Source organism: Notothenia rossii, assembly GCF_949606895.1.
Source record: "Notothenia rossii genome assembly, chromosome: 11".
In the NCBI taxonomy this organism is placed as follows: Eukaryota; Metazoa; Chordata; class Actinopteri; order Perciformes; family Nototheniidae; genus Notothenia; species Notothenia rossii.
In genome coordinates, this window is record NC_136910.1 from 17793578 (window position 1) to 17817681 (window position 24104).

Here is a 24104-nt window from a genome sequence, read left to right on the forward strand (position 1 = left end):
CCGAATAAAGAGAAAACAAACATTTATATATTAGGCTCATATAATGAGCTGCGGTAGTGTTAGCAGTAACATCACTTTGCTTTTCCATTTTGTGTTAACTTACTTAGTATAATACAATCGATTTCAATTTGAGCATTATGAAAATAAATTAGTATTTGAACGTCAATTATAAAGCAAAACAATCTGGACATTTTCAGTTACCAGTGAAATTCGTACAATGAACAGATGGGCTTCAAATGATAGCGAAACAAGTAATCTATTATATTTCAGAGTCATGTAGCATCATTAGAAAGGAGGGTCAATTATTAAACACATTACTGTAATAAACCCTAACCTATGATTATCGTGTCTTGTCCACATTGGTTCTTGGAGAGAAAATTAAAAATGCAATGCAAAAAAGAAAAGAAAAGATGCTACAAATAACAGTACAATTCCAATTAAAAATAAAACGTGCAGTGACACGAATTCAGCCATTTAATTAATTGCATGACCCAAAACACAATGTAATTACATGTGGATTTATATAAAAGCCTTTTTCCTGCACAATAATTAAACTGTGAGGGAGAAACCCATCTCTGGTTCTCACGTTAAAAGCCGCGATATTCTTGTTAAAACAACGTGAAATGTCACTGAGCCATTCGTATATGGACGAGCGTCACAGCGGCCACAGTTTCATTTTCTCTTGTGACCATAAACACGAAGTTCCCTGTTTATGGTTAAGCTGCAGACACAGTGCAATAAGCTCTGCAGGCGTTTGGTTAATGGTTAATGAATGTGATGACCAAACACAGGACAAATGTTGCAATTCAAAATTATTTAAAAGGGATTTATTTTCTATTTTTTTATTTACCATCGTGAAGGGATCGAAAAATGTGCCCTAATTCTAAATCGGATTTAATTACAGGTTGAATATAAACACAATTGGACAGACAAATACATGTTAAAATATCTTAAAATCATTCTCAATAATTGTATTCCAATTAATTTTGGATGTCTATCATTTTCTACATATTTGGCAATAAAAGTGCAATAATATTCTTATTTAATTCCAAGTATCGAGTGGTAAACAATTAAAACACGTGTTTTAAGTGTGATGAGGTATTCTTTAATAAGCATGTTAGAGGCTCACTGCAATATAACAGTATTTATTTCATGATTTTTCATCTCACAGTAATCTTATATTGTTGGTGACACTTTTGCTTATGTTGTTATCATAGGAGTTTTTACTACGCTAATTCAATTACGAAATGTGTGTCATTATGACACCCACAGGTTGCCCACAGGTAGGAAAATGAAACAGGTGCGCAGTATAAATGAGGTGCCGCAGCTCAGCTCAAACACTTCCACTAGCTACCAAGATAAATCACTGTATTCTCCAGCAAACGTGTGCCTTTTAAAAAATGCTCAACGGGATCTTCTTCGTGTGCCTGTCTCTCAGTCTGTGGACTTCAGGCTCCTCTCTGAGCTGCAGATGGATGCAGCATAAATTCCAGCAGTTCAGTAAAAACTCTTTGGTTCTAATAGATAGCATGGTAAGTGCATCTCTTTTGTAAAATTAATCAATGATTGATTGATGATCATGAGTGTATTGTATTGTTTGTTTAATTCATTATGTGTGTGTTTGTGTGTGATGCAGGCTAACAACTCCACCAACACCACCAACACCACCAACACCACTGTGGATGCTGGAGTGGGCTTCCCTAACCATCTGTACAAACAGGCGTCCAAAGCATCAGTAAGTCAGCCTCAACTTTTTGAAAAAAAATCTCCTGATATACCTTTATGAAAAAATGATGTTCAGTGAAAAATGTTATGTTATTTTTAACCTGTGATTGATCTTCTTTCAGGCTGAGGACAAACTCAGTTTCACAGTCCAGATTCTGGAGGAGATGGTGGTCCTGTTTGAAGAGGACAACAGCAAAACATCATGGGAGGAGATAAGAGAGGAGAACTTCCTCCAGGTTGTAACCCAGGTGGCTGACGGCCTTCGCTCCTGTGTAAGTCTCACTGTGGATTGACATAGTCTTACTTGTTCCATAAAAGCTCAAGCATCAGGTCTCTTTTACTTACATCCTGTTTATGAAAATGATCAAATAATAACTTTTTCATTCATTTAGATCGGGAGCCACAGCCACAAGAGGAAGAACAAGAAGATACAGATGTATTTCAAGAGACTGTCAAGCCATGTCCTGGAGCGAATGGTAAGTCTGTCTATGTATCAATCAATTAATCGAATCTATATATCCAACATGTTTTAATAAGGATGATGTTCTTCTGTGTGCAGGACCACAGTGCTGAAGCCTGGGAGCTGATCAGGAAGGAGATGAAAACCCATCTTGTGAGAGCAGACCTGCTGTGTTCTTCTCTTCTCACCAACTAACATCTGTCAGACATTGGCCATGTGTTAATTTGCTTATTTTCTATTTATTTATCTATTTATTTAAAAAAAATATATATCTGATTATTGAGTTGTTTATGTATTTATAGATAATTCGAGCAGCATAAGAGCTGGCCTCCTTTGTTCACCGAAAAATATCGATTCATCTATTTATTTATTTATGTATTTATCTATATATTAACAAATCTATTTATTTAACTATTTGGTTATTTTTGTATTTATTTGTCATGTATTTGTTTATGTTGATCAAGATGCTTACAGTATCTGCCTCTTCCCCTTTTGGTTTGACGACATCAATAAAAAGAAACTTTCTCTGAGCAAAAGTAAATACTTTTCTGTTTTTTGTATTCCTGTCACACCAACAAAAAGTAAAAAAGTAGATTTTGTTGTGGATATTTTAAACTCGTCAATACTGTAAAGATCTACAATGACAGTAATCAATAATAAACTGGTGAAAGCAAACAGCATTGTCTTGTTGGTTATTTATTTGAAGCTTTAATGCTGCAGGTCTCACAGAGTATAGGATAGTCTGCAGGAGTGTGCGCAATAGTCACAGAATAGCAAAGTTTATATACAAGATAGGGCGGGCAGACAGAGTTTTGTGTAGCTAGGCGGAACGCCTCGGAAATCTGCTTTCACACGGATGTCTCATATCGCTATTAGACACCTGTGTCCTTGAGATGTAGAAAGTATAACGGTTATCAGCATATGGAAGTTCAAATTTAGTGTGAAGAGGACTAGTTTCAACATATAGTCTGCCAAATCAGCTCTGTGGCCTTGAAGCGCTTGAGAATAATGACCCTCATTGGAGTATGCAGAGAAAACAGCATATATCAGGAAATGGTACAGTAGTGTTAGACAATGCTTTTAGAAGCATTTGGTTTTACCATATAAGGTAACATAAGACATTGCCACTACAATTTGTATTTACAATAAAATGAAAAACTTGCATAATATTGGAGCCTTGTTTAGATTTCTCAACTAGTACCTTTTACAGAAAGTACAAGATAGGAAGAACTGAGACTTAGAGACTTAAAGAAAATAGTAATTAGAGTGAACAAGTAGGCTATAATTTTAACAGTGAATCTTCATGCTGGCCTTTAAGTTAGTTCACAATGCCTAATTTCTGAACCCATCTAACAAACAAGCAGCATAAACATACATGATAGTCTGTTTTTGTTAATCTGTTAATCTGATCTGATTTTGTCTGTCCCCTTCAATCCAACCTGTGGGACCTTAATTCAGACAGACGATGACATTTTCCCCAAAATATTTAAGGGAAAAGTTTAAAGATATACCTCATGGAGGGCAATCGAGGCAGGATCCCTCGCAGGACGCCTCGCAGGACGGAAATGCAAACGATATTCTAAAAAATAATTTAGAAAGCGACTAGGGAAAAAAAATACAGTATGTATACAGTATATATTTATATTTCATCTGCATGAAAATGAACGTTTATTGAGGGGTTTCTAATAATATCGCCTATAGGAATATAGCATAGGCCAATATATAAGGTGAATAGAATAGACCAAGTACATAGCCTTGTGGGACTCCATTATATCTTTGGCTTGTCTAATGTTTCCCTTTATATTTAAGTAACTTGTTAATTAAAAAGTGAGACCATACATCTTGGTATTTCGTACATTCAGTTAGTAAGATATACTGTGAGTGGTATTGGTGTAGAAATAATGGTTCTGCATGTTGGTTGATCCTGTAATATAAAAATGTCTACATCCCTTTTGTTTATGTGACAGGAATAAAAAGAATCAACTTACAATTTTCTTTTCCCAAAAAATATATGTTTTTATTTATTAAAAACGTAACAAATGTAGAAAACATACACAGTTTTGCTCAAAGCAAATGTAGTATACAAAATGAAAAGCATGTTCAAAAAGTCCAAAAAGACAAATACATAATCAATGAATACACATATATATATCTACATAAATAAATAAATAAACAAATAAACAAACAAACAAATGAATAAATACATCAATAAGTTTATGATTAAATAAATAAGTTTAGGATTAAATAAACTGCATGTAACAAAAATAAATTACCACATTTGTGATAGACAGAGATTACTCATAGAGTAAGAGAACAAGCAGGCTCTCATGCAGCTTACATTATTAAAAAAAAAACTCAATATTTAAATAAATAAAAAGGTAAAAAATAGATAAATAATTCAAGGTAATAAGGTTCGCAAATAAAATAACACATGGTCATTGTGTGATAGGTGTTAGTTGGTGAGAAGAGAAGAAGCCAGCAGGTCTACTCTCACAAGATGGGTTTTCATCTTATTCCTGATCAGCTCCCAGGCCTCAGCACTGTGGTCCTGCACACAGAATAAAATCTTCATTATGAAAGTGTTGTAGATAGATAGATAGATAGATAGATAGATAGATAGATAGATAGATAGATAGATAGATAGATAGATAGACAGACAGACTTACCATTTTTTTCAGGACATGGCTTGAGAGTCTTTGGAAATACATGTGTAGATTCCTGTTCTCCTTCTTGTGGGTCCCAATCTAAATGTATTACAAGAAAATAAATGTTAAAACACCTGTCATTTACTCACAGTTGTATAAACACTTGCACATGTGTTGTGTCAGGACTTTAATGTAAAAGAGATCTAACTAAATGTTGTGTACTTACACATGAGCGAAGGCCTTGTTCCTGCCTGATTAGAAGCTGGAGGAAGTTCTCCTCTGTGTTCTCCTCCCATGATGCTTTGCTGGTATCCTCGTCAAACAGCACAAACATCTCTTTCAGAATCTGAACTAGGAAATGGAGTCTGTCCTCAGCCTGGAAGAAGGTGATCAATCACAGATTACAAAAGGCACAGATGCACTGACTTCAATCAAACTAATTTGATATATTGAGAGAAAATTATGCCATGTGTTTGGATTTTGATATTTATTCCAAAAGTTGAGGCTGACTTACTGATGCTTTGGACGCCTTTTTGTACAGACGGTAAGGGAAGCCCACTCCAGCATCCACAGTGGTGTTGGTGGAGTTGTTAGCCTGCATCACACACAAACACACACATCATGAAGTAAACAGTCAATAAAGTAAACTCATCTAATGACTTGAAACCAAAATCCAAAGAGGTGCACTTACCATGGTATCTATTAGATCCAAAGAGTTTTTACTGAACTGTTGGAATTTATGCTGCATCCATCTGCAGCTCAGAGAGGAGCCTGCAGTCCACAGACTGAGAGACAGGCACACGAAGAACATTCCTTTGAGCATTTTTTAAAAGGTACAAATGTTCTTTGTATGGAGAAAATAGAGATTTCTCTTGTTGGCTATATAGTGGAAGTGAGGAACCAGAGCTGCAGCGCCTCATTTATACTGTAGGGCGCACTTTCATTTTCCTAGTCTACATGCGGGATTACCCGCAGTCAACCTCAAACTGTAACATGATGTCACACACTTTTCGGATTCCAATTAGTCCTCTAATTATATGTGCAACATTATGTTATAGTTGCATTTGATTTTTTTAATTCAAGCTTAAATACTGCGCCACATTTTGAGAGATTATACCGTCATACAATAAAGAGCATTCGAGTAGCCTATACAATTAAACTAATCTCATCATTTATTGTAAAATAGATTTGTCTGTTTATTTTATTTTAGTTTAGTGTTTTGGAGATTAGGATGCAAGAACATACTTTTATACATATAGTTTAATTTCAATCTTCAGACTATTTTTGTGATAGAAATGTGTTTCAAATGTATAAATATGTGTTTTAAACAACAAACAAGTGTTCTTATTATTGGCATATCAGTGTTTTACGGTTTAATTACATTTGTAATTAATGTTTACTATTGTGGATTTGATTTCGGAGTATCAACGTATACCACACATGTCATAAATTGAAAGAAAGTGCTTCCCCCAAAGTGAAAGTTAAAGTGACACCGAGCTGCGTTACGTAACACTGTGACGTTCTCAGACTGCAAAGTGAAATCACGTCATGACGTTTCTTCAGGAGACTTGAAAAGAGGAACGACAGATAAGCCTTTATTGAACTCCAGAGGGGGAATTCAGCTGTTTCCTTCGTATTTCAACATCTTCTTTAGTGTATTATTACATTTCCATTTCCATTTATTGTTCTTGATTGGCTTCATTTTATTAAACGCATACAGTCCCTATAATAGGCTACATCTGCTTTTTTTCATTGTGTTAATATTCTAGTGCATGCTTTTTCTCCTTAAACAGTAGGCCTATGTGGGATATCAAACACTCCCTTTTTAAAGTAGCGTACATACATAACAAATAGGAAAATAAATACAAATCCAAACTACACAAGAGCAACAAAGTGAAAATCACAGCAAGGTTGATGTTTTATGAATGTTGTATGATGACACAGACATACGAGAAGTTCAAGGGTTAACATTGAATGACAACCAATAAAGTAATAAAGTAATAATAATAGGAGATATTATTATTGGTATACAAATGCCCCTGTTGGCAGTTTTTGATTAATAATTGTTTTCAGTAAATCACTGTGTTTTAAAATTGCAGTTGTTTGAGAAATGGAATGTTATTCATCAAAAACAACCCATTGTTGGCAGACAACTTCATCTCTCTATCTCTTCATTATATTTTCACATTAATTGTACTTGCCTGCTTATAATTTAGGACACAAACAGACAAACATGCTAAAGTAATTTAAAAGTGTGTGGGTAATTTGGTGGAGTTACTATACAGTTTACAAGCTGCGTAGTGTGTGATGGGAACTTCCAGGAGATGTGTTGTAACAGTCAGGAACTCTGAGAGGGCAGACTGGGAACATGAAGTTCTCTCATGTCAGCAATACAGCCACAACATCAGCACGCCTCAAAAGCTGTGCTGCCTTTACGTGTGACTCGTAAACAATATCTACCACTGCAGAACGACTTATACCGCTTTTTCTACTTGGTTCAGGCAAATACACTAATTGTTATGATAAAGTAAAGTAATTGATGTTAGTGCAAAATGACACCTATACTAATGTTAGTTATCTTATTTAAGTTAAATAATTGCATACTACACATATAAGTGCAATAACATCATTAATCATGTCAATGCTATTTTTATCGTAATAAATACCCTTTTTGTGGTATTTTGTATACTTCTTCTAGTTGCACTGATCAGAACAAAAGCTGTAGGATATTCGGATGCGTTTGAGACATGATGATGAGGTATGTTTATTTTCTGTTAAATGTTAGTTGTTTACATTCCTGTCACGCTCATGTCATTGTTACTGTATTTCATGTAGAGCCTGAAGGCATCACTGGTTAAGTTCCCATGATGCATCTGTCTTCAGCTGGATGGTGATAGTGACAAGAGTGCTCTCACCTCTCCAGGAAACAAGTCTTATTTAACGATCTTTTTTGCGTTTTGGGTGTTTTCGAAGCTACGGAGGGCGACTGTACGGATTGACATGACTTTAATGTACATTTACTGAATTTATAGCCATTTCCGGAGGATATTGCGGGTGCCTGGACCTTAATGGCAAGTTAGCCAGCCTTGTTTCGGTAAGAAAGCTAACGTTAACCGCTACTAACACCACATTATTCAGCCTCACGTTTACTGTTAATGTCATTTTTTATGGATTCAACTGAACTGCTATGTGAATTGTGCTTTACAGCTTGTTTCCTGTTACCTTTATTTAATATTACGATGGGTCAAGCTCCCTGTCGAGCCTAAATTCCCACACACGCCCAAAACAGAAGCTAACTAAAAATTGGCAACTTGCTGTACAGTATTGTTGACGATTATGGAGGTGTGATGTTATGCTAGTTTTTACTTAAACATGTCTCAACATGCTGCTGTAAGGTCAATTATTCACCACACTGTATTTTCTAATAATGTTGTTAAGTAATCCTTTTTTCCCTCTAGGTCTTATATACTGTACAACACTATTATGATACTGTTATATTTGATATCTATTAAATTCTATGTTATATTGGTGTACTACACACCCCATTATGTCATATCTTAAACCATGTTATTTCATATACTATATATTATATTATTGTACTATAGCATATACTATATGGTACTTAGAGCGGCCACCATGATCGATTAGTCGATCACCAGATAAATTAACATTGTATTATTCAAAAGAATCGATCGTTTATTTTTCTTTCAACATATCAAACATGCTGTTTTTGTCCTTATTACATATGGAGATATATTGCTTTTCTTAGACATTTTAAGATATCACTTTACATGTTTTGTTTACTATGACATATTATAGGCCAAATTATGATTAATCTAAAGAATCGTCTGCAGATAAATTGGGACATCTTTAGTTGCAGCCCTCACCTGTATGTTATGCTATCTTATATTGCTGTACTATACTCAACCCATATACTTTGTCTTATTATTGTACTATAATAGATATTATATCTTTTATATATAAAAGATATTATGTTATGCAATTTTACTACACCACTACACCTTGTTACGCATCACATACTGTATCATATTGTACCATGATACTAACGATATTACGGTTATATGTTACATTGAATCTGGTTCTGTATTTTATTTTGTCAATACAGTCAAACATGATTTTCCCCTCTTTATAAACGAAGTGTACAAATTGTTGAGTCAGCTGCTATTAATCACCACTCACTTAACAATGTCTTGTCTCTACATTTCTATTTTTGAGGACCAATAAAGCTCTTAAACAGTTAATCTAATCTTATCTGCGTGTTGATCATGTCAGGAAATCTGAGTGGCATGCTATTGGGTCCTGATTTGCTTTTTTTTGAGGAAGTTAGTCCTGAGGCATTTTGTTGCTACTTCCCTGCTGACACCACTATTCTTTTAATCAGCATCCTCACATGACTCAGTTACAAAGCAGTCCCTTACTGAAACCATGAAAGAGCAGATATGTATCAGAACTCAGTCTCGTGATGGCAAATGTAATGATAGCTCAGTGTACTTGTAAAATGTAGTGAGGAAGGAAGGAGAAGGAAAAAACCAGCTTCCTTTATTATCACATGCTTTGCCTTTTGCACAGCTTGTTTGCCCATCTTTACTATTAAATGTCAAGTCATTGGGGAAGCAGGGGTCAATATCGTGGTTGTTAGAGAAGTTCAGGTTTTGAATAGTCTTTTGTTGTATGTCTTTCAGTTTACCATGTGGGCGTAAACCTTCCCAGAAGATGCCATGCTAGCTACACAGATGCCAGATACGCCACCTGAGGCTAAAGATGTCAAACAGGTAAAACCACGGGCTTTTACCACATATGATCTTGTTACTTTGTAGCTGCTTTCACTTTGCGTCTCTGCTAAATGTGAAGGTGTCAAGTTGATCTTTATTTGCTCATGGAGTTTGTCTCAACATAGACAGGTTGTGACATGGAACATGTTGTAACTGTACTTCACATTATACCACTTCTGCCCTGATCTTAACTTAGTGATTGATGTGTGGCAAACTTATTTTTACAGTTAAGTCTTTTACTTATATAGGTATTACATTTTGAATGTATGTATTTATGTTAACTGTTTCATAGGACAGGCCTAGGCTCATTATGCATGCAGCACATGTATGAAAAACATCATACATGACAAATTAATATGAGAACGTACATAGGACACTATTACATATAGCAATTTAAACACATGTGATATTATTAGATAAAAGGTTCTTCAAGTGAATTTAATGTTTAAAAAATCTTGGAAAACCCTTAGCACAATTTACTGTAATTCTGTTTTAATATAGCTTTTTACAACAGGACTTGCAGACAGTGTACCAATGCACGGCTGACTTGCTGAATAAATGTATGTGAGTCATGGAGAAGCTATGAGGCAGGCAAGTAACTGGTCCTAGATTATTTCATTTAGCTGTGAGGCTAAAGTCCTGCCAAGTCAAGCACTGTAAATGAAGAGTGCTTCAGTGCTCACCTTAGAGAACGCCAAGTTCATCGTTTTTCACTGTTTAGTTTTGCAGAAGTAAGCAACCTATACCATAATGTAGGTTATGTTTATGTTCTCTGTCTGTCCATGTCAGCTGAGGGCAGGTGTCATGTGACCGTAGATCATCTAAAGGCCTCTGTTGTAACCCCATGGCCACTAACCTCACTAAATCTATTCCCCATCAAGATAGAGATTGGAATGAAGAAATGATGCTTAGTGTTTTCTTTTTGCTGTGGCTCTTATATGTGTTTGTGAACAGAGTTATAAGTTATGTGCTAACCTGCTCTCATCCGCAACACACCCCAGTGGACCTCGCTCCAAAAGAAAAGCAGGAAGCTGATACTTCTCCCTCTCACACATTGTCACATGTAGATCAAAGATAAGCTGGCACAGTCGCTCAAGGCCCTTCAGAAGAGATATGTGACGTCAGACACAGTGGTCACCAGCGAGGACAGCGATGCTAACCTGCTCTGCTGTGCGCTGGAGGCCATCTTCATCCACGGTATCAAGAGCAAGTACGTCCGCTCTGAGGCTGGGGGCCGGAGTCGGAAGGGAGGCAGATGTCCGCTCCCACAGCCTTTCTTCTGGAGCCTCCTCAAGACCGTCACCCATCGGTAAAGACACATTTATTCTCAAAAATACAGAATAAGAAGAAGAATAAGAGCTGAAATGATGAATCCGACAAGATTAACAGAATATTTATCTGCAACTATTTCGATGACCAGAAAATAGTTCTGGTCATTCTCAAAGCAAGACTTCCAAACATTCACTAATTCCTGGTTCTCTAATGTGATGGTTTACTATTTTTCTTTCTCTTATATGATGACAAAGGGAAACATTTTTCAAATATGAGTTATTGATAGGAATAAATCAAGCTTTCAAGAGATGCACAGATGATCATTGTCTTGCTCAATTGGTTTTGTGTTTATTATCCAAGACTGTTTATTTAATTCTTGTAACTATCATTTAAGACATATACACAAAACTTTTTGTAATATTTTTCTTTTTATAGTTATTTTATATATGAATATATATTATAACTTTTAGAAGCATGCATGAGAAGGAATTACAATAAAACATATTTCAATATATTTCTCTTTTCTTCTCTGATGGTCTGATTGTGTCACTAAATTTGGAAAACATTTAGAAATACAATTACTAAAAGGATCTGGTCAAATCAGGCAACAAAGAACAGCATATTCCTTATTCAAAGACTTTTTATAGACCAATAAATCAAGACATGTATCAGCAGATTAACTGATATTATATGCAATCTTGAGTTGTCCTAAATGTTTTATACTGATCTGCTAAATCTTAGTCCTAAGTGTAATAACTGTGTTATTTCCACAGTGATGTGGTCACTGAGCTGGAGAAGATCAGCTTCGTGGGAACAGAGGTTGGTCGCTGCCGAGCGTGGCTGCGGCTGGCCCTCAACCACGGCCTGCTGGAGTGCTACTTAGCTTCACTGTTTCGTGAGGGCTCCAAGCTGCGGGGCCACTACCAGCCCAGTGCCTTGCTCCTGAACACCGAGGAGCGGGAAGTCCTGCTCAGCTACCTCCAGGGTCTCGCCTCTCTTACGTTCAACCTATCCTACAAGTCTGCTGTCCTCAACGAATGGACCACCACGCCTCTGGCTCTCGCCGGACTCTGTCCCATGTCCCAGGCGGACACGGTCGAACTGCCCCTCAACGGCGTAGACCACCCCACCGCCAAATCTGTTAACAAAGAATGGGATACAGTGTCGCAGTCGTCAGGCTCTTCAGATGCACAGGATATGCAGAGAGGGTGCCCAGGGAAAGGAACAGGGGTATTACAAGGGGGCAGGAATGCAATGAACTCGTCAAATTTAAGCCTGGACACCACGGGCTCCTCGCAGCTCTCCTCCAGCCTGAGCTCTGACAGCCTGCTGCAGGGGCAGGACCCCCGCAGCCCCACAGGAGAGCCCTGGTCCTCATACGACCTGGACATGCCCATAAACGTCAACATCAGCACCAAGAGGCTACAGAAGGAGTAAGTGTGTGTTTTGATTTGAGCAGATAGAGGAAAAAGGATGTATGTGGTGGTATTCTTTATAATTCTTATTGTCAACAAATCCTATAAAAAGACCAATAATGATTACATGCTAAAAATAATCTAATTGTATTCCTGTATGCCATAGAGAGCATTGATGAGCCACACTGTTGCACTGGGTGACATCATGTTACTTTATTCCCGTGAACACACTGACTGTAGTTTATCTTGAGTTAATCCTATTAAATGTCCTACTGCTATAAATACTCACTGAAGCACCAAATGTGGATTAATCCGCACCTAAAAATAGTCCTTAATGAATTCTCTTTTACTGCTGTTTGTTAAAAGGTGTCTAGCTGTTTAAGGAAATGACAGCCTTTAAAAAAAAAATGTTTTGTCTTCAATGGAAATGAATGACCTAGGTGCTTTGCTTTGAAAATGTTGACAATAAGAAAAATATGTTCTAATGTAAGCATTATAATTTGTAAATGGAACATTTAACTCTTTTTTTATATAAAGTATTTAAATGTTGGAAAGTGCTTAATTCAAACCATTAAACCAGAAATGCTAGATTTTCAAGTTATTGGGTAATTCATCAATCAACACTTTTGTCACCCATGTAAATCAAAAATATTTGAATTCTTTCAATAAAGCAATCCTGATTTTATATATTATTATTTCCCCCTATCGTCTCACCTAACTGAGCTAGTTAGGATTTAATGATCATTATCAAAATGTTAATATGAATATGCTGGTAAAATAAACAAAGTGAAAATATACGTGGATATTGCTGTGGGTATACTGTACTTCTCAGAGTTGCATTTGTTGTAAGAATTTAAATGTGATGATAAAAGATACAAGAGTCTGGAAATGATTTGTTTGGGTACCTTGAAAGGTGCTTGCATGTAACTTTTTAAAGGCTGTTCATACCCCTTATTTAAGCTTGCAGTAAAACGTATCATGACCTGTCCTTGTCTCTGCAGTTCTCCGACAGAGTTCAGGGAGAGCGGACACTGCAGTCAGGACTCCATGCGTGAAGACTCCTTTGTCTCCAGCACGGATCCCGACCAGAACTCGGAGACGGCCGTTTTCAGCGGCTCCGACAGCGAGACCCAGGGTCCCCCTTCTTCATCCCAGGACCTCGTGGACCCTCTTCCAAAATCTGATTCAGAGCCCTCGCCAACATCTAATGAGAATCATGTTGACTACACTCTGCCTGAAGTGTGCAACAATACCTCTGCTGAGCTCCCTTTGGACACATACAGTGAGCCGGTGGAGTCTGTAGAAGAAGAAGAACATGCAAACCTTTCTCATGAGACTACAGAGCCTGAACAGGAAGAAGAAGAAACTCCAGAGCCTTCAGTGCATCCAGGCTCAAGTCACTCCCTCAGCATCCTGAGCAGGAAACTGTCCACAGGTTCTCTATCAGTAAGTATTTAAATAAGAGGACAGTCTCCTAATAGTTAGAGATAAAAACAGAAGATAGAATGTAGAAACATGAAGATCAATATATGAACAAATGCAGATTGTGCAAAATTATAAAATGGCCAGTAGCTTACAGTTTACCAAAATCTGATTTAAGAAGTGAAAACTGTACAAGAAAATTAATCATGTAGAGAAGAAAAATACAACAAAAAGATCAAATCAAATGTTATTTATATAGCCCAATATCACAAAACACATTCGTCTCAGTGGGCTTTACAGATCAGCAAACATGAATGACAGTACTTAAAGATATAATAGACTTACAAGATAAAAATAGATACAAATTAAATAAGATTACGTACAATAAAAAAAAAAAATAAAAACAATAACATGTAGGACCCAGGAGGACCAACATAAGGTCATCTGAAACCGGCACCCACTAAAGGCTTTATTATATTTAAACAAGTACAAATACCATTTTTGGGAAAGCTAAAAGAGCCTTTTTTTTTTTTTAAATATACAAGTCGTGTTTCCTGTGTTTTCTGAAAAAACAGCACTTCTAAAACAGTGCTAAGCAATAAGTGTTTTACTCATATTGCTTAGCATGAGGAAATGCAGAATTGCTCCAGAACTGCCCATATTTTAGGAAATGACACATAGGACACCTGACTCTTTGTCAGCATGGAACATCTACACAAGCTTTTTAATCATTCCTGGAACATTTAAAAAAAGTTTACCATTCAAGGAGATCACAAGTTAGTCCTGCTGTGTTTCAAAAATCGAGAGATGTCATAAAACCTTTCCGGTGGTAGGATGTTATAGATAACGCTGGTACAGATAATTAACTTCCTGCAGCATGAAATACCCACAAAGCACTCTTAATTCAGACGCAGGGTATGTCTCAATGTTCCTTAAAAGCAGGACTTTCTGTGGTGTCTACACATTGGTAATTCAAATTAGTCAAGCTAAGTGATAAATGAGTTTCATCTTTACATGACCCTTAACAGAAAAAGACACTATTCATAATAACAGTGTCTTGTAGCTCTCACACTAATAACCCCAAAGGCACATGGCAACAGAAACGGCAGTTTGGAGTACAGCTCAGTTGTGTTCTCTAATGAGAACATCTGATCCACAACTCATTTAGTTTGAAAGCATTTAATTGTCGTTTAATCAACAAAAAGTGTCTATCAAATAGTTTGTAAGCTCTAGAAGACATCTTCAATTGTCTTATCTCCAAAAACCAAAGTTATTCGGCTCTAGAGTTATTATAAAACTAAGAAAAACAGATCAACTATCAAATTAAAGTATGTATTGGCACTTTTGCCAATGACTTTTGCTAACTTACTTTGTAAATTAAATTGTTTCTGATTAATCTACAAATTACTTTAGCCCTAAGTGTCCTGTCGTTTTATTTCCTTGCAATAAGGTATTTTTGATAAAAGAACCTTTAGACCTGCACCACTTTACATTAGTCTGATGGCAATGCAACATGTTGTTCCGTTTTTTGCAAAATGTTCATGTAGATACAAATCTAAATCGAATGCAATTAGATTATTTGAAATGCTGCAGCAGTACAAGGGAAACAGGCAGAGAGTTTACATGCACAAACTTTGATTCAAAGTTGTTGTGGGCATTATTCTTATATCTCGTTATTACAAAATGTTTGTTTTTTCTACTGCAGCATTCTCGTTCCTGGATCTCTGAGGATGACATCTACATGCCCCGCCTGGAGGAGGTGCCGGACCAGAGCGAGGCGCCTCCTCCTGCCCCCCCGGCTGAGCCCTCTCAGTCCCCCCCCGGCGTCGTCCATCGCAGACAAAGAGGTGAAACATGCAGTTCGAAATCATTCTGGCTAAATATATTTCCTACCTGTTTTCTGTTTTCTAAGAATCTCCCCTTACAGTAGAGACTCGCTCCTGGTCAAGTTATATACAGAGGACATTAGCCCTTAAGAGGGCTTTTACGGTTACAAACTATTAGTAGTATGGAGAAGGACTTTTAAGAGGCTTAGGGGATTCTTAAGCAGAGGACAAAATGGCTTGTTCGCTGGTTTAAAGTAGATTAACATGCCAAGCAACGCCACTGCATATAGACTGGCCAGTGATCACAGACATTGTTAAATGCTGGCACTAAACATTACATTAGATTACATTGCATTTAGCTGACGCTTTTATCCAAAGCGACTTACAATAAGTACATTCGACCAGGAAGATACGACCTTGAAGAAAACAGAATCATATAAGTACATCAGGTTTCATAGAGCCAAACATTTCAAGTGCTTCTCAACTGACCAAACCTAACCCTATTACATAGATTAACTATGAAAATGACCAGCATGGTTAACAAACATATGCAAATAACTATGAACAATTTCAGCAGCTCCATATGCTACTGTATAATTAGCCTGTGTTTTAAACATAAAGTGTGGCTTACAAATTATACATCAGATGTGTCATAAGATAACATTATATTTATAGTAACATACCTTAATAAAAACTAAATTATAGTATGATTAGGCCTGTTGATTTCACAGTCCGTTCTACGCCCATGTCACTAAAAGGGCATTTCATTTATTTATTATTTTGATTCACCAATCAAACTGGGTCCACCACACCAATGTAACATTTTTCTAGCTAAGACTCTTCGGTGGATTTTTTTAGCTTAAGTTTGGAGAGAGTATTGTCAGACTGTTTATGAGAAAAAGGCCCTGGGGCCTCATTTATAAACGTTGCGTACACTCAAAATATGGGGTACGCCAGTTTCTAAGCAATCTTTGAGATTTATAAAAAACAAACTTGACGGGAAAATGTGCGGTCCTCCACGCACACTCTGACCCATCCGTAAAAAAAAACAGGAGAGACGAGAAACTGCGACACCGTTGGCAGAAGGAAGAATGGAGAGAAATATGTAAAAATAATACCATAAATAAAATTACCTGTCATTTATCTTATATGAAGAATTAATTTGCAAAACTTAATTAAAGCCAATCTTAAAATGATTAAACAAATGCCTGTTTGAGACTCCTCCTCAGTGCACACAAAAACATAACTTAAAAATAAATAAATACGGAAATGTTATTGATCACCCCTCAATTATGTTCTCTTGTTAGGAAATGTATTCTCATAAATGATGCGGTAAGTAGCAAGACAGAATTACTTTAAACTGACGCCGTTTTGCTTTTTTCTAGGTTGTAGATACGAGCATGGTTTTATATACTATCATGTTTAATCATGTTTTATGCCGTTCGCCAATACTTGATAAGTCGCTCGTAAAACACAGGAGGTATGGAAACTAAGAACACCATATTTGGTGAATTGTACAGCTAATATAACAAAACACATTAGTTTTATTTCCTTTAACTGGAGGATATAGAGTTGCTGCGGGGGGGTTGAGACGCACAGGCTGCAGTGGAGACGCCGCGCACAGCTGATCGACAGCTGGAACACAAACCACAGAATACAAACAAATAATTCAGATCCAGTTGCCATGACTCCACTCCAGAGGGATTCCTCGATGATTTTTTTACAGTTTCTTATCATGGGGGTGTCTCCTGTCTCCGGTACAAACACACTGCCTGAGGAAGGCTATGTGTATTTTAGCCTGCAACCTAACCTGCTCCGGAGCAGGTTAGATGCTCAGCATAAGTTACCATGGAGATCTAGCCCGCTAAAAAGAGAACCAGCTTCGTAGGACCGGAAACCCCGAGTTTTCCCTGAAGTTAGCCCGCTAAGCAAAAATCCAGCTTCGTAGTACAGTCCTCTGGCCCTGTGGAATGAAAACAATACAGGTGTAACCAACCACACCCCAGACTGTTACATCACAACAGGTGTTTTCCACCAGCTGATAATGGGAAACCTTACATCATTCATTAGGATGTAGCTTTTGATTGTTCTGGAATGTGATAAACTTGTATGTCTTGCGAGACGTCACCTCATCAGTGCTTGGACTATGGAGCTGCTGCTATATAATCTCACTAAATGACATCAGCAGGTTTATAATGTAACCATGTCAATGGTCTACAGCAGGTCACTCTTTCATTTCATCACCTACTGAGGCAATATGGGCATGCACTACATTTACTAAAGAATGTTGGAACTTCTACTGATTAAGTCATCGACATTTTACATTAGTAAATATAGAATTACATTATTTTATATAATGTCCTAACTGTTTTTTAAATTATGTGTTTGTGTTTGTTTTTTGTAAGAAAAAATATTATTGATGATATAAATAGTTGCTTCATTTTAGTACTAAAGTTTAGGGCTTTATTTAACAAATATTTTCATGGAGAAAAGCAGGAAATCTCCATTTTAAGGAGCAAAAAACCGCACTTTCTTCAACCTAAGAACAATAATAAATAGATCATCAATACAGTTGGGAATGTTTTTCTGTCCATTTGGCTTATTTTTTTGCAGCTCTATTTCAGTTGTATTATTCTTTTCTTTAAACAGTATTTTATCACTTTTTTTATATGAAATCAGGGTCCAAAATAGTTTTCAAAGCAGTTATGTCAAAAATAAAATGAGTCTTTAGTTGTCAACCTGTCTCCATAATGTCAAAATAGACCAAAAATAATGTATTTAATAGCTTACTGTGACTCTGTTCTGTCAGGGCTGTTCAACCCTTTCCGGGGCTTGCTGAAGCTCGGCCAGCTGGAGCGGCGCGGTGCGATGGGAATGTGGCGCGATAACTACTGTGAGCTGTCGCCCTACGAGTTCCGGCTGTATCTCAACGCAGAGGAGCGCACCTGCAGCGACAACTGCTCCCTGCTGCGCTGTGAGGAGGCTCGCATCGCCTCACCTGAGGGCCGCTTCGAGGTGGCCTTCCCTGGGAAGCGGCTGTACCTCCGGGCGGCCAATCGGGACGAAGCCGAGGACTGGGTGGACCGGATCGTAGAAGCCGTCAAGAAATGCCGTCCAGCATCTCGTGCTGAAGATCAATGGGAGGTTCTGGTACCCACCACTGAGAACGGTGTGGATCCGTTGTCCCCGACCTCCACCCCCCCCAGCCCTGAGCGCACTTCACTAGCCTCTGACACAGGGACAGGGGGGGGGCAGGAGGCGCCTCCTCTACAGGAATTTGACTGGACTCGGACTGCTGATATAGAAACAGATGCGATCAAAGAAACCGTTTTGTACTTCTCCAATGATCCCGAGGCTCGGACATGGTCTCCTCTGGTCTTCTCCCTCTCTTTGGAGGCCTTGAAAGGTTTCCGGGTCCAAGAGGGGAGGAAGCTGCTGCGGCAGACCCACCAGATTGAGGAAATCCGGGACGTGGTGCCTGACGTCTCTCTGGGAGGGCCGGCCTTTTTCAAACTGCTGACCGTCAGGGACACGCTGAGACTCCGAGCGGAGAACCCGGAGGAGGCTCGCTCCTGGAGGGTTCTGATCCGCGGAGCTCTGGACTCGTACCTGGAGAGCGGGGAGGACGGAGGCTCCGTTGAGCCGGCTGTGGGGACTGGAAACCTCCACAGACTGGTGCAGCACAGACTCAAAGAAGATGGGGCCCTGCTTGTTAATCTGTGCACTGTGCCCTCAGAGAAGGGGCTTGACACTCAGAGCTTCAAATGTGCAGGTAACATTGAGTTTCCAATATTGCAACAAATAGCATAAACACACATTGATTATCCTTTTTGAGTTGCTTTTAAATCAGATCACTCCAGTCTGGTTTCTTTCATTGACATGCTTGAGATTAAATGATGCATGGTGTGCTTGTTGAAGAATAGAAGTAGTTGGTTTTTAGAGCTGCAACAAACAATTATTTACATTTTTGACTATTATGATGGCTGTTTTTCAGACCAATCCATAAATTACTTTGTCTATAAACAGTCAGAAAATAGTAGAAATTCAGATTTACGACATCACAAGGGAGGAAATGATAAAACTAACTGACAACAGCAAGCAAACTAGTGAGATGCGCTGTGAATTCAAGAGCAACATTTATTTATTTGTAGAAACTAATTTAACTTAGCATTTGTCCCAATTGTAGCATCAATCTACATTGTCAACTCTTTCTGATAAATAACATGAGACTGTTCTATAATAATATTTTTTTATTTTTTTATATATAAATAATCTCTAATCACTGACACTGAAAAATCCTAATGGCAACATGTATGGGGTATCTATACTATGCAGAAGTGTGCGTTGTGTGTCTGAGCCTGGATGCATTTGTTTTCTTGTTGTTGTTGTGAATCATGGCTGAGTTTGTTTGCTGTGTGTCATGGGCAGGGTGTCCTCAGCAAATTGGCCCGTCCCGAGGCAGAGCCCGGCTTTGTGAGTTCACACGACAGTACTACTGTGACTCCTGTCACCATGGCGACACCAGCATTATCCCTTCACGCATGGTGCACAACTGGGACCTCGCACAAAGAGAGGTAGGTGCAGCATGCTTTACCTACAGTATATACTGTAGATGTTCTTATCGGATTTCAGGCTGAAACATAATTTAAAGCGACTGCAATAATTTCACTTGTGAGAACAATGTATAAAGCCTTGCCATGTTGCATTGTTGGTAATGTAGGCACCAGATTTTGACAAGGAAGAAGAACAATTCTTTTTTTTCCATTTTGTATAAACCCAGATATGTACAGTTGTGAACACATATTAGGCTACACCAATATTATTGGTATTATACTATTTATAGCATTACAATAGATTTCAGTGCTTGCTGCAGAGATTATTTCTGACGTGTGTGATACTAAGATTTCACAAAACTCCAGAGCCTTCTAAGGTCCAAGAGTCAACATTTAACAAAAATAAATAAATGTCTTAACTTCCAAAATTCCCATATTTCAATTCATACTTTATGGCGTTTATCTTTTCAAAAACAACATTTTCACCGTAGTCAATAACAGTTTGCTATTCCAATTACAAGGGGGAGCACGCACTGAATAATTATATTCATTAAAGTAAGTGGATTTAATAGAAAATAATCACTTTGATCAGATTGGGAATGTTTTTTCTCCTTTTTGGGTGGATGACGTCTTAAAATATGACGATAGACATTTAAAGCTACATTTGTATTCCTCAATGGATGATTCAGATGGTATGCAAAAAGAAGACATTGGTTATAGCCCTACAGGTTAGAAACCCAGTCATCACACACTTCATCACGTCCTGACCTCCTGCGGTGTGTGTGTGTCTCCAGGTGTGTAAGAAGGCCCTGCATCTGCTGGCTCAGGTGGAGCAGGAGCCTCTGCTGAACCTGGATCAGCTGAACCCTGAGCTAGTGAAGCACGCAGACCCCATGTCTGAGGCCCACGTGCTGCGGCAGAGGCTGCGCCTGCTGGGAGACTACCTGCTCATCTGCCGCAGTGGAGCCTGCAAAAAACTCCAGGCCAGGTGTGTGTACGCAGGTGCCTCTTACATTATACCATATTTTACTACGACATTATATAATACTGCTGTTTTTGTATTTCTCGGTCAGAATGGAGCAGCGGACGTACCTGCTGGAGTCGAGCCATCTGTACAGCGTGCTGGACCTGCGACAGGTATCCTGCTGTGTTAATTTTGTTAATAGCCCTCACATGTGCCACCATGAAACATCCCTAAATGTCTGTTTTCCTTCTAGATAGCAGAGGGTCAATATGCAAACTACCTGTTGACACTGCTGCAGTACGCCTCCAACCACGTGTTCCACTGTGACCTGTGCACGCAGCGCGGCTTCATCTGTCAGATCTGCCACGCCAATGACATCATCTTCCCCTTCCAGTTTGACATCACCACCAGGTATGTATCCGATTTGTTCATCCCCACAATTACTTTTTAAATACTTTGTATTTGTTTCAAGTTAACAGTTTATGAAGGAAGACTGCATTTTGGAGGGAAAGTGTTCCATATTGGTTTTTTTAAGATTTGCCTTTCTCTACATTAGGCACTTATTTTGTACTTTTTTTTTTTACTAATGTTAAACTTTTAAATGTATTTTGCTAAATTAGTCAAGTTTCACATTGTATTCTATATACTGAGACCAAGCTACATGTTGACCTTTTGACCAAGTCAGGTCTTGGTATTAAAAAAACATATTATTTTAAAGGGAATAACCAAAATATTTAATAGCTGACTAAATACAAACCAAACATATACAATGCACATGTATGTATTTAATACCTGTATGTGCAGTGTCATATATAGACAAAAACAAATGTACTATAATTCAGTTTTTTTTGCCTTTTAATGACTCTTCATCACTTTGTTTTGTATTCTTTGTGTAAAGATCTTTTAAATCCTCAATTTCATTCTTCTTAGTTAGTATGGAATTTTACATTACCTCGATTTGAGAATATAGGTGGATCCAGCAAATGTGGATCTGTTTGTTGTTCTAGATGTGGTGTGGAACTTGTATTGGTTTCTAAATCGACGTCACAGTTTCTTTAAATCTCTTTTTCTTATCCTCTCTACCCCAGGTGTAAAGATTGTAAGGCGGTGTTTCACCTGGCCTGCAAAGCTGCGGGGGTTTCGTGTCCTCGCTGTCAGCGGATGAAGAAATACCTGGAGAGGGATCTGCGGATCTGCGGGTCTGAGCGCTGACGGACAGAACAATAACTGAAAATCTAGCTTTCACATGAAGTAACCTCAAGTGCAATTATGAGGGCGTTTGGCCTGACCTAACAGTGGAGGGCGGTGTGTGAGCGACAGTGCTGAAGTAGCTAGACTCTCTTGCACTAACTTAGTCACATCGGACCTTGTGATGCTGACATAACACAGCCAAATGTTACTGACTTTAATACCTCTCTGAATCCAGACCACGCCATGCCATCAAAACCAAGGACTGGGCCTCAGTGGAGGCTGCTGCCAAGAATCATATCCAACACATTTGAACACCTTTTATTACTTTGCCTTACAGTGTGGAGAAGAGGGCTGTACCGAATGTCTTTCTTTTTTACAATTGATTTTCTTGAAGGAAGATTCAGATGTCTGTCACCAAAAATAACGAAAAAAACAAAATCATACATTTGACTGAAGTCAATGAGTAAGACCTTTTTTATGGATATAACTATATGTTTTTTCAACATAAACATATATAGGTGTCCATCCATCCATCTTCTCCCGCTTATCCGTGGTCGGGTCGCGGGGGTAGCAGTTCCAGCAGAGAGCCCCAAACTTTCTTTTCCCTGGCCACATGAACCAGCTCTGACTGGGGGATCAAGGCGCTCCCAGGCCAGCGAAGAGATATAATCCCTCCACCTGGTCCTAGGTCTACCCCTTGGTCTCTTCCCAGCTGGACGTGCCTGGAACACCTCCCTAGGGAGGCGCCCAGGTGGCATCCTTACTAGGTGCCCGAGAATAATAGATTAAGGAAAATTGAAGTTAACTCTGCATGAGTTATCAATGACTTACTCAGAATGCTGCTTTTTCACCAAAACACAAGCTTCTCTGAACCGGCGTATTTTAGCAGCCTAAAAGAGGCCTATTAATAATATTAGTGCATGTAGACTAACTGTATCTGCAAATGTGCAGAAATACCAGGTTTAAAACGCATTGGAATTTTTTTTCTGACTGTCATCGTTATGAATGAAGTTTTTAGTATTCGGTACAGCCCTAGTCGTTCTTCACCATCATGTTTACCGGAAATGCTCCACAGAGCTTTCTGCATTTGTCTCGGATGCACATTTAAACACAATGCGGCAGTGACCGTGGGTACTGAGGATACAAAATATGGAAATCAGCACTTTAAATGTTCTAATCAACACATTTTAATTGTGCCTTTTTAATTTAAGCTTTACACTATTTTCCTTTTTTTTTGGTGTTAAACAAGGGGCCAAAAAGCCTCACATAGGCTGTTCTTTTTTATTTATCATAATGAAAATGAATGATGTTAATAATAATAATAAATTGCTGCATTAGATTCAGATTTTGTATAATAGTAAAAATCATTAACTCAGAAGACTTTGTGGAATGTTTCTTTAAGTATAATAACTCAGAAAAATTTATTTAAAAATAATGATTCCTTCTAATCTTGCTTGTGAGTCACACAGACGTAATTCACAAGGTTGCAAATACTTCAAATGATTAAATACTACATGGTTACTGAAGTCACAACCCATTTAGCATATTTGCACCTGGCTACGACTGTTTTATCTAGATTTTAGTTGAAGTATCTTCTAGCACATGGAGTTACTTGCTCAATTTTGAATATCTGACTGATGACAGAAACGTTTTGCAGAATCTACAGAGAACAAAAATAATAACTTGTCCAGTCCATTTGGATATATTCAGAACATATCACTTGCAAGTAGGGAGTACAGAATACTGCAGTACTGTTATTCCTGTTTCATGTTTTGTCATCTCATTTAATAAGGATACATAAATGGCCATCATGAAACAAAATGTCTGTTATTTCATGA

General features: G+C 38.0%; 2 protein-coding genes across 2 annotated transcripts; both read left to right on the forward strand.

Annotated features, from left to right (window-relative positions):
* Positions 1 to 1400: 1400 nt before the first annotated feature.
* LOC307025510 (interferon a3-like) lies at positions 1401 to 2748 on the forward strand (the record flags this gene model as incomplete). Its single annotated transcript, XM_079660238.1, has 5 exons — positions 1401 to 1532; positions 1637 to 1735; positions 1848 to 1997; positions 2118 to 2201; positions 2285 to 2748. The coding sequence occupies 5 exons, from the start codon at positions 1401 to 1403 to the stop codon at positions 2378 to 2380; spliced, it is 561 nt and encodes a 186-aa protein (XP_079516364.1). The 3' UTR covers positions 2381 to 2748.
* Positions 2749 to 7702: 4954 nt separating this feature from the next.
* Positions 7703 to 24087, forward strand: plekhm1 (pleckstrin homology domain containing, family M (with RUN domain) member 1). The gene is made up of 12 exons (XM_079660413.1): positions 7703 to 7924; positions 9534 to 9623; positions 10691 to 10932; positions 11669 to 12328; positions 13312 to 13756; positions 15438 to 15579; positions 18368 to 19330; positions 19987 to 20132; positions 20906 to 21099; positions 21185 to 21248; positions 21329 to 21486; positions 22164 to 24087. The coding sequence occupies exons 2-12, from the start codon at positions 9570 to 9572 to the stop codon at positions 22285 to 22287; spliced, it is 3192 nt and encodes a 1063-aa protein (XP_079516539.1). The 5' UTR covers positions 7703 to 7924; positions 9534 to 9569; the 3' UTR covers positions 22288 to 24087.
* Positions 24088 to 24104: the final 17 nt, after the last annotated feature.